At 52.5% G+C, this 11,441-nt stretch overlaps 3 protein-coding genes across 3 annotated transcripts; 2 read left to right on the top strand and 1 right to left on the bottom strand.

Annotated features, from left to right (window-relative positions):
- Positions 1–460: 460 nt before the first annotated feature.
- On the top strand, positions 461–2,862 carry LTHEOB_8644 (Peptidase s10 serine carboxypeptidase; the record flags this gene model as incomplete). Its single annotated transcript, XM_035518144.1, has 6 exons — positions 461–754; positions 918–925; positions 983–1,032; positions 1,383–1,685; positions 1,739–2,075; positions 2,127–2,862. 6 exons carry the CDS (start codon positions 461–463, stop codon positions 2,860–2,862), a joined length of 1,728 nt encoding a protein of 575 aa, XP_035369949.1.
- Positions 2,863–7,621: 4,759 nt separating this feature from the next.
- LTHEOB_8643 (Glucose receptor Git3) lies at positions 7,622–8,966 on the top strand (the record flags this gene model as incomplete). Its single annotated transcript, XM_035518143.1, has 5 exons — positions 7,622–7,772; positions 7,825–7,943; positions 7,997–8,132; positions 8,186–8,521; positions 8,581–8,966. 5 exons carry the CDS (start codon positions 7,622–7,624, stop codon positions 8,964–8,966), a joined length of 1,128 nt encoding a protein of 375 aa, XP_035369948.1.
- A 1,200-nt stretch (positions 8,967–10,166) lies between these two features.
- Positions 10,167–10,784, bottom strand: LTHEOB_8642 (uncharacterized protein; the record flags this gene model as incomplete). Its single annotated transcript, XM_035518142.1, has 1 exon — positions 10,167–10,784. One exon carries the CDS (start codon positions 10,782–10,784, stop codon positions 10,167–10,169), a length of 618 nt encoding a protein of 205 aa, XP_035369947.1.
- Positions 10,785–11,441: the final 657 nt, after the last annotated feature.

Here is an 11,441-nt window from a genome sequence, read left to right as displayed (position 1 = left end):
CAGCCTAAACAGCAAACTCACAGCCTCTCCGCCAAGCCTCCAACGGAATCCGTCCGGCTCGCGTCGACGTCACGGAAGAGGTGCCGCGCAGCAAACGAGCCGCCGTACACCCATGCCATTTGATAGCTTATCCCGTAAACCAACACCCAGCCGCCGAAACGCGCCCGACTCTGGGGCGCGGTTTCCCTGCTCTCGCCCATTCACAGCTTCCTATCCAGGCACTTTCCCCCATCTAATGCACAGCCCAGCCATCCCGCATAAACGAATTACCCTATTGCCTCGTGATGTTGCCGTAAATCCCGGCAAGGCAGGCGCGTAGCCTGCACAGCAAACATGGTGTTTAAAACAAACCCGCACCGCGCCAGCCATTCTCTCCCCCAAACACAACATTATTCTTTTTGTTTCCCCTCCATCGTTTTCCCTTGCATCCCTTTGTTTTTCTAAGGGTCATTCCTAAACGATGCTCTACCGCTCGCTGTTTGCTGCCGCCGCAGTCGCTTCGTCGGCCCTCGCCGAGCACGTCCCGGCCGGCCGCCGCGGGCTGCTGAAGCGCCAGGTACCCGCAGACCCAACGGGCGTGCAGGAGATCACGTCGCCCGGCGGCGCCAAGATCACGTACAAGCAGCCGGGCAAGCAGGGCGTGTGCGAGACGGCCGAGGGTGTCGACGACTACGCCGGCTACATCTCGCTCAACGAAAAGTACAACGTCTTTTACTGGTTCTTCGAGGCCAGAGAGAACCCGACGGAGAAGCCGGTGAGTTTGAATCCTGATTTTTTTTCTTCCTATGCATGTGGTTGTTAGACATGGGAGGTGTGGGGATTGAGTGGAGTTGTTTGTTGGTGGGGGCTGGGTGGTGGCTGGGGTGTTTGTGAATTGAGTTCTGTATAGGGAACAGTGGCTGACCTTGGCATTGTAGCTCACACTGTAAGCGTTTCGAATACCTCTTGGGAGTTTATGCGGTTTTTGACTTGGCTTGCGCAGTTGGCTTAATGGTGGCCCGGGATCGGATTCGTTGATTGGGTTGTTCCAAGGTAAGCTGGTTTCTTTACTGTTTCAGCAAAATCTTCTTTTCGATAAGAGCTTGGGAATACCATATGGGACGGGGTTTTTTTTTTTGTGGAGACTCCCGGAGCAGAGTATCCGTCACCATTCTGTTATGGTGGACTCTGCGCCAGGTGAAATGCGAGCATCCCTCCCCGCCGGGACATTCGACCGAGCTGGCGAGACCCGTTTGGGATGAATGCCTTTGGTTTTTCTCTGGACTCTCAGACCGCAATACTCCTATGGTTGAGGATTGTCAGACCGTTTTTTATGTGCATAATTATCTTTTTTCATCTGTTCTGGCCACGAAGGTATGATGATGCTGATGATCGTCTTTTAGAGCACGGTCCGTGCAACATCACCGAGGATTTGAAGACGCAATGGAACCCTTATTCCTGGAACGAGGAGTCGAACATGCTCTACCTCTCCCAGCCTGTCGGAGTAGGCTTCTCGTACGAGACGACCCAAGTGACGGAAGACGGCCGTTATTCCATTGTCGACCCGGATACGACCAACACCACATACGCCGCAGCTGTCGGCGCGTGGGAGCTCATCCAGACATTCTTGGAGCTTTCTGAGAAATTGGACCCGGATCTCTCGAACAGGACGTTCAACCTCTGGACTGAGTCATACGGTGGTCACTGTAAGATCTGAATTGTTCTATTGGAAGTTCCGTAAACTGATTGTTTCAAAAAGATGGCCCCACTTTCTACAGGTATTTCTACGAGCAAAGTCAGGCGATCAAAGATGGAACTGTCGACGGTTACCCCCTGGAGATGGACACTCTTGGCATAATTAACGGCATCATCGATGAGGGTCTGTACATCCTCTCCTTTGACTTCAACACACACTCACAGATTCAATCAGGCATCCAAGCACCGTACTACCCCGAATTCGCGGTCAACAATACGTATGGCATCAAGGCCGTCAGCGACACCATCTACAGCGAGATGAAGGACGCGTACTATCGCGAAGGCGGGTGCGCCGACCAGGTAGCAGCCTGCGCCGCCGCTGATCGCGAGACCAACGAAGGGTTAGTCCACAAACTCCTGACCCCATTCGTACACGTGCCCTTTCTAAACAGCACTTTGCCCAGCTGGCAAATTTGCCGCGATGCAACCGACTTCTGCCGCAGCGAGGTCGAAGAGCCTTACTACATCTACGGCGGTCGCGGCGTCTACGATATTCGTCACCCGTACGACGATCCCACACCGCCCGACTACTTTGTCGACTTCCTCAACCTGGCGTCGACGCAGGAGGCACTCGGCGTCAACATCAACTACACCACGACCAATTCGCGCTACGTCAACGCGGGCTTCCAGTCGACGGGCGACTTCGTCTTCCCGGACTTCAAGGAGGACCTCGAGTGGATCCTGGCGCAGAACGTGCGCGTGGCGCTGCAGTACGGCGACGCCGACTACATCTGCAACTGGCTGGGCGGCGAGGCCGTCTCGCTGGCCATCGAGTACGAGAACTCGGCCGACTTCCGCGCCGCCGGCTACGCTCCCTTGCTCGTTGACGGCACCGAGTACGGCGTCGTGCGCCAGTACGGCAACTTCAGCTTCACCCGCCTCTACGACGCGGGACACGAGACTCCGTACTACCAGCCCGTGGCCACCCTTGAGTTCTTCCGCCGCGTGCTGAACGACCTTGTGCTTGCGGATGGAAAGAGTAGGATCACGGATGATTATCAGAGCGAGGGCCCCGCCAATGCGACGCACACCCAGCCCTACCCGCCGCTGCCGGATGAGACGGGTGCTGCGGGCAGGAGGAAGAGGAGGGGAACGGTGAGGAAGGAGGGGAGCTTGTTCCTGTCGTAGAAGAAAAGATGAGTGGGTGGCGTTTTGTACATTACCTTCGATGGAGTAGGAAGACCCCTATGACGCTTGGTAGACGATTGAACGGATTGTCTTGTGTAATGCCCTGGTAGCAGAAATTCTGTGCTCTTTCAAGTACCTCCTTTCATATCTTCAGGTGTGAGGTTCGCTAAGTCAAGGGGCGCGGGCGGGTGAGATGCTAACTTCAGCTTCGATTTACTACACCACCACACCAGCGACCGTCCGAAACCAACGGATAGGGTTAGGCGTCAGAGGTCCACTTTAGCACCTGACTCAAACACACGAACCATTCTCACGGTCGGATGATCTCGTGTGCAGCAAATTATAGGCAAGTCAATGCTACATTCCATGTTTCCCCGCTTTTGCACGACCTTAAAACTTCTCAACAAAGTGGGAGGCGACCAAGACTTCTTTTCATCCTGTCTCCCAGGGCCATTTTGAGATTCCTGAGGCCTCATGAGTCACAGCTCTTTCAACAATTACGCTTAATGGGGATGGATTCTCTAATGCCCCATGACTGTTTTCCACCACCAGCCGCTTGATCTGACCGAAAGCTCATTCCGCCTGCTCGACATAGAGGGGATGTCTAAAGAAGGCTTCGTCGACTGCACCATCAGAATACACAACTGTGACGAGAAGAACCTCGATTATCAAGCTCTCTCGTACGCCTGGGGTCCAGAGCAACCTACCGGTTGGATTTTGTTGAACGGCAAACCTTTCCGTGTTCGCAAGAACCTCTTACTCTTCTTACAAGCTGCAGTATCCTCACATCCGGTAGCCTGCACCAGGATATGGATTGACGCCATTTGTATTGACCAGGGAAACACTCCCGAAAAGACCCATCAGGTCATGCAGATGGCTAACATCTACCGTAATGCTAAGACGGTCTTTGTCTGGCTGGGTCAATCCAAAGGGGATTACGGAGAGCTATGCAATGCCGTCACACGGATGGAGAATAGTCCCCTTCGAGATGGCCCGCATGGAGTGGTGAGCGGCATCAAACCCGAGCTTTATGCTGAAGATCATCCCGTCTCTCACCAAGTCCAAGACCTCCTCATGCGCGACTACTGGAAGAGAATGTGGATTATCTAAGAGATCATCATTGCGGGAGTCAGGGCGACACTGCTCTGCGGTGAATACAGTTTCAGGTGGTATCCCATACAGGAACTGGTCAAAATGTGCGACAATTGCTGGCAACAGGACAGAATAGGAGTAGCGATGCGGCTGATTCGGATAGCGCACATGTCCACTCCTCTACCTCGCCAAACGACGATTCTGCAGCTGTTGCAAAGACTGGATGGTGGTGGTGCTTGTGCAGACCTTCGCGACAAAGTCTATGCGCTCCTCGGACTGCTCCGCGATTCGGGGAACCTGCGCCCAGACTACTCTATTTCGACCGAATGTCTCTTCTTTCGCGTTCTTCGAAGTGCGACTATGTCTTCAAAGCAGAGTCACGTCACCTTCAAGGATTCATCCATCCTCAAAAAAAGTCTGGAGTTGGGTTTCGGAGAACTTCGCGGCCATCTAAACAGGAAAGACGAGCAAACACACATGAACGAGTCAATACGGCTGGGGCACCAGCCTTCTTTATTATGGCCTTGCAGACTATCAATCAGATTTTTTGTCTGGAAAAGGGTACTTCTGCATGATTTGGAGTTCCGTTTTGACCATGACCAGAGTATTGGAGCAACCACATGGCTATTGGAACATAGAGATGTCCTGTTCGAGTTCGCGAGTTTCAGGCCTGAGGATAAATTCCGGAAGGCAATGGTTCTTCGAGAAGTTGACCCCGGTCTGTTCAAGTATATTGCAATGGCTGAATATCGGGACACCGAGGTGCTGAATTCGGAGGTTGCCGACCGCTGCTGTGCTAAAGAACGATGGTTCTTGTATCATTTGCCAGCACTGATATCAGCAGATTGTTTTGTTGACGAAGATGCTCAGATTATTGTCTCTTCAGATGTGTTCTTGGTCCTCATGAAGCTATCCGAGCTGGGTATGTCAATCGGCGATTCTCGAGTCGATGAGAATGACCTCGAATTCTTGGGAATCAGGGATGGATTGGTTATCACACACTCTACACTGTTCGTGCCCGCTAAGCAGCAAGAAGGCGAAACGGCATGCGGTGACGACTCAACCAGAGACTGGGACATGGCCCGTCTTGATATTCCTACTCATGAAGTCTACGACGGGTATTCCGAACTGTGGTGTGGATCTTCAAAAGACCGGCTACCTACTTGAACCCTGTTTTGAACTGAAGATGTAAATGTGGCATGTTAACTCTAATCCCTCACCACAAAATTGTCACGACCAAGTCCGACTATATGTCTACTCCGCTGACACTTCTGGTAAGCCCGAGGTGCAAGATTTCACAACAATCCCAATCCGGCTTGAGGTTGTTGAACTTTGTATGCACTAAATCATGCTCAGTTGTCGTTTCGTAGCAGAATACTTATTATTTGTACCTCAGTGTAGCACCCTTTCGTCTTCAGCCTGTCGTTTGTGAGGCCTTGTACCTGACTCTCAATAGCCTTCGCCTCCTGACTCTCCTCCTCATTCTCACCAATCGGCTTGATCCCATGTCTCCTCAAACTCCGCAACACCTCCCCCGCATTTACACCCCCGTCAGTCTCCTTCTCCCTCTCCTCAAACTCCCGCCAACACGACGCATGTGCCTTCCCGTCACGCCTCAAATATCCGGCGATCCGATCATCGTAGACGCGCTTCACCCCCAGCTAACCCACGCACAGACCTCCCCATGCTTCCACACCTCCGGATGACAACACTTTGACGTCTTCAGCGCATGGGACTACCATATGACGCTCCTCCATTTGCCCCGAAAGAAGTCCCTTAGAGATTCCTAGTCCAGGAGGATGTTCGCCGCGAGTTGTGCTCTGCGCGTGTCATCGTAGGCGGACGTCATCATCTCGTCCCACAGCCGCTCGTATGGCTGGGATACAAAAATGCCAAAGTGGAATTCGTGGTTACAGGGAGAAGGAAGTGTTGCGTGGTCGGCGCGCAGCTAGCGATACTAGTAGTGAAGATGTGTTCCATATTGCCATTTTTCCCCGTGCATCTTCAGAGTCGACGATGATTGGTGGATGATCGTGTTCGGGATCGAGGTAGCATACTTTGTCGTTTAAAGATGCGGGATTTTGTTATGGTTCAGCTGAGTCCGTGTCTCGTCATATGTATATTACCATTTACTGTGAATGCGAGAGGTATCCTAAAGAAGTTGAGAAACATCTCCGCTGGTTGGGATCTTCTTGGCCTAGATCTAACTGTGCGTTATTTCAAGGGTAGTCAATAAATATGGAGGACCGTAGGTGGAGTGGCCAGACGGAACAGACGGGTATTTGCGCTGCGTCTCATTTGTGCTTCAACACTATGAGATACTGTTATGAGGTAAGTGGCTGGATATTTGGCGTCAATGACTGCTCTATGACACGCTGGAGCACTTGACGGACAATACTCAACGGTTGCATGATCTAAAAAGGATTCGTCACTGCCTCGTCCATCGGACTGCCAGCACGATGCCATCTTCCTATCACGTTTGGGGGCGAATGCTTACCTGTCATTCCCGGGAGTTTATGCGGCGCCCTTGTCTCCAGATGATTTCCCGGCTTGTTCCATGCTGGTCCCTTGTCCACAGGCATGATGGAATCTGCCGGATGTAAATCTTTCCCTTTTTGTCATCTGCGTTGGAATGCTCCCGGCAGGTATGCTCATAACCTCAAACTTCACTCATTTTTCTTTTGTTGAGACAGCTCCAAAGTCCCCTCCGCACAATTCTCCGACAAGCTCCACAGCGGGTGGCGCAGCTAAGGTAACGTAACAGCAAGAGCTGGGCAATACTACGCCCGAATATTTCGCCGACGGCGTTGCAGCGGATAGAAATCGACGGGGAAAATCGCTGAGCCGCAGGAGTACATAAGAGGGGATCGGCAGAAGTATGACTGACGACGGAGGCGAACAAGGGAGTTTGTGTAGGACATCGGTTCCATGTCTGTAGTAAGACACGACGGGAACAAGCAACCAAGTGTGCCCGGATATGCGGTGTAGCAAATATCCGGTCATGTGGGAGGCGGCGCAGTAGGAGTACCATAAGGACGGTAGCCAGATGCCAAGTAGACTTGGCTTTGGTCATTGTCCCTGGAAGAACGTGCGTCTAAAAACAGAACGCTGCGTTGCATAAAGGAGAAGATGTGATCGGACAGGGCTGAACGTGCATTTTATCTTTTAAACCTCTCTCATTGGAAGTGATTTACCGGTGAGGAAGGAAAGAGCTTACGAATGATTTCCGCCAGCTCCGTCCCGGTCGGGAGGGGGGATCCGAGTGTTTTTGTAGCGAGGCTCAGCTTTCATATAGTTTCTGTAGGACAATGAGTCGTGGTTGAGGCTCTTCGTCTATTTAGGTAAAGTAAGCGCGCTAATTGGCTGGCATTGACTCGTGGACACTGCCCTTCCTTCGGGACTTGCGACGCGCGCCGTTTCACGCCGAGGAAGCCCCTGGATGGAATGCACCTTGAAACTACGTGCAAGATGGAAGTGGCGTTTCCCGCCAATCTACTCAGGTCCTGCGGTCAAGACAGGGCTGAACATCCCGGTGACTCCTGTAGATGACGAACGAAAGTCTGGCCCGCGGCTCACCAATCTCTCCACACAATATGTACGCCACAGCCGCCGTGAACATTTGGCCTGACAGACGGAGTTTTCGGACCTTGCGATGCCAGCCTTCGACATGAGTTACGACCCCAGAGTCGCCATCCCGACTCTGGTGGGCAGCGCCCTTTCATGCTTTGCGACAACATGCGTGCTCCTCTCGTGGATGTGCTACGGCCAGGGCAAGAGGTCCTTCCGCTACGCTCTCGTTCTGAACCTTACTTTCGCTGGTACGCCTAACAATTTTTCTAATGGGGTCGTAAACTGACTTGTAGCGCGCAGAATGGGTCAATTCTCTAAATAATACCGTTTCCGGCACTATCAGGGTCATGCACAAGGGCGTGCTGACGGCTGGAGGTCCCTGCACCTTCAACGGCTGGATAGGACAACTGTCGGTTCAGGTACATGTTCCCATTCAATCGGTACTGCGGCATTGTTGACTGACGGTCCGAAGGCTGCAGATTTCTCCATATTGGCCATAGCTTTGGTGACGCTCCTCACCATCAAGCTCAAGTCGTACATCCTCTACGCTTCTTTCGACAAGAAGATTCTCATCTGCCTATCGATATGGCTCGTCCCGCTTGCGACAAGTGAGCAATTCCACCCATCGCCCCACCGGCGCATCCCACTAAACAAATGGCAGGTACCACCGCTGTTGCGATGCACCAGATGAAGCCTGTCAGTGGTAATTGGTGCTGGATATCTTCCGAGAAGACAAACCTCCGCTATGCTCTGGGCCACGGCTGGCGTTTCGCCATTATTATCATCACCATCTGCATCTACATCTACGTTTTTATCTACATGCGGAAACGCCTCTCGTACCTTCAAGAGACGAGCCGCACCTACTCGTACGACTACGGGCGCGACTTGCACGATATGAGCGCCTTGTCATCTCTGCCGCAGAAAGGCGACATGAAGGGCAGTTCAAGCGGCGGACTGATGGTAATCGATGAAGAAAACCCGGCTGCTCCCGAGAGAAGTATGTTATTCGAAATCCAACTTTCCCGGAAGGACCTCAAGACTGACGGCAAACAAAAGCATTGACTGCGCCTCCGCCTACGCAAGCAAAACTACTGGGAGTCAACACCGGCCTTTCCATCATCACGCCAGCCCCACGCGCGTCGACATCACCATTGCCAGCTTCGGGCACGGGAAGTTCGCACAGACGAAAGCAGAGCCACAGCAAGGTTGTCGAGCGCGAAATCTGGCGCATGCTGCTGCTCAACGCCTACCCGATCATGTACGTCGTCCTATGGCTGCCGGGAATCGTGAACAGGATAGCGGAAGCTACGGGTCACCAGTGGAAATGGCTGCAGATAATGCAGTGCTCGACGCAGTATATCGGGCTCGCGAACGCCCTCACATACGGCTTCAAGGAGCATTCAAGAGACTTTGCGTCATGGATACACAGTCTGAACAGATAGGCGCTGGACGCCGGGACGAAGAAAAAGCAAGGGACTGCAGGGCCGGTCCCGACACGTGCCATGAGTGGAGAGCCTTCGACTTGGTCTGCATTTTCTGGAGCCATTGGTTTTGTCATTTGCTTTGGAGTTTTGAAAATACCCCCGGAGTAGCGAGCATTGTATACCATGATTATTAGAGGACCAAAGAGTCCTGTAGAAAAAATGAAAATTTCACGAAAAGCATCATCGGCTCCTTTCTCTCTCTCTCTCTCTCTCTCTCTCTCTGTAGCACCTCCCTTAACAGGCCGTTGCACATCCTTGGCATTCTACACCATTCTCTCCCCCCTGCCTAGTATTTCTTTTTCTCCAAACCCTTGGCAGGGCCGTTAGGCTAAGCGCTGGCCGTTCCTAGCGCAGCCGACCGGCTCGGGTAAGGGACATCCATATTCCTGCCTCGTATCCCTTAGAATTATCCCTCAACGCCATTACAGCGGGAGTTTCTCCGGCCACGCGTCCACGTGGGGACGGCTGCAACGAAGCTTTCCTTATGTCATCAGGCAGGCACGAAAGCATCGCGGGGCCCGAAGCCTCGGGAGGTGGGGGATGAGTGGGGTGGGGGAGGGACGTTTTGTTTCAATAGATTGTTTGATTTGCAGCCACCGTGACAGCAAGCAAACAATGCATTTTGCACCAATGAAAATCAGTAACGCGCAGCTACAAGGACAATATTACCGTGGAAATATGAGGGAAGGGTTGGTCCTGGTGAGCCCGGCACCATCAAAGCTTGAAACAAAGGCAGATCAACCCAACAGATCCTCCAGTCCCTTTCAACCCAAGATCCGGTGGGGTGATGTTTTCCTTTCGCAAGCCCGCCGTTTGATCTTCTTTTTAAGCGGCGCTCGCGCTCGCGGGAAGCCGCCGGCTGGTACCAAGCGAGATGATGAGTGGTCTGTGGGTTCCCTACCGATCATTCTTTTTTGCCCCTTCTTCCCCCTCCGAATCCGAGCTTTACGCGCATTCGGTTCCCCGGAGACGCCGACGGGATAAGACGCGATCACTTCGGCAAACCGAGTCCTCGCGGATGCGGGCCGCTTCGGCGGAATGTGCTTTTCCAAATCAGGCAAGTTTTAGAGATGGGAGGAAATGTGCTCCGTTTCACTAAACATAAGAAAAATATTTCATTCCCTTTGCATCCAGACCCGTCAAATGTCCAAGAGGCACTTAGCCAAAACGCATCTTCAATGGAAGCTTGTGATAGAGTTGATAGTCAATGTCGGTGCTCCATTCTAAGATGAAACATTTGGTAAGGCCAACGATAGCTTGTTGGTCCAGCTCGCTTTCATTTTTCCTCCAGAAAGTTGTCTCGTCCATCTCCTCCGCCGTAAGTCCATACTGCACCTGCACAATTTCAGTGACCACCCTCACCAGATCAGCGGATTTTCCTCTCCCAGAAACAACAGCATTCTGGGCTACGTCAGCCATCTTGTGATGGACGAAGTCTCGGTTCCAACCTCTGGCCTCAAATTTCTCTTTATTCTCATGGACAGCCTGCTGAAGGAAGACGGCCAGCTCAGCACGATGGCGGTCCATCCTTGGCTTAGAGAATGCAAGAAGAATATCCTGCATACCTCTGTGAATACTCCAAGAGAGAGATGCCCAAGGTGTAAGATCCATGGCTTGAGCGAGAAGTTCCTGTTCTTTCATCGGCACAAACATGACAAGGCATTCATCTTCCTCCCGACTTGGTAGAATGAGCTTCAAGGCATCCTGCGGGTCCTCGTCTTCAGGGTCCAGCATGCAAGGCAGGAGGTAGTCAATTTCGTAAGCAACTCCTCCCATGATGTTGTACAAATGGCGCGCTCCGTGTGCCCCGATGAAGCCTTTTGGTATGTATTTCAATACATAGCGGCCCGGTGGTTTGCGCCCTGGAAAGGCGCATCTGAATGCCGGTGCGTAGATCACTCCGGTAGTCATTTGTACACAACGGTCTACCCTTCGCTCGTATGAAGGTGGCTGAACATCTTTTCCGGCGAAAATAGGGTCCATGGGAGTCAAACGAACCGTAGCAGGAGAGCCAAGCGGCCACTCCACATACCATTCGCCATTGTATCCTGCATATGCTGCACGGTAACCTGCGGCGTTGGAGTGGCTGAAGATAGTCCTCGCATTGGTGACGGAGAGAAGCGTGATCAAAGTTGTACGGTCTATGGATATGCAAGCGAGTGAGCCATGGCGGACAAGCTCTGTGGTTTCGCCATCTTTCCAGGTCAACATGCAGTTGACTGGGTATTCTGGCTCGTACATTAGTGCTTTTTCGACGTCCCGACCCGGGGAACTGATTTTTTGAGTGCACTGTATTGGTGCGAGGTGCATGACTCCAAGTAGAACCGTCCAACCGGCCTCGCCGACGTTTTGTCGCGGAACTCGAGACATTTGGATGACTCTGTGGCCACAAAAGCCATCACGCAAGTTGGCAGTGATAACTGGGCCGACTGG

The sequence above is a fragment of the Lasiodiplodia theobromae genome (assembly GCF_012971845.1).
Source record: "Lasiodiplodia theobromae strain AM2As chromosome Unknown scaffold_28, whole genome shotgun sequence".
Taxonomy (NCBI): domain Eukaryota; kingdom Fungi; phylum Ascomycota; class Dothideomycetes; order Botryosphaeriales; family Botryosphaeriaceae; genus Lasiodiplodia; species Lasiodiplodia theobromae.
This window is presented reverse-complemented; position numbering and strand designations above follow the sequence as displayed.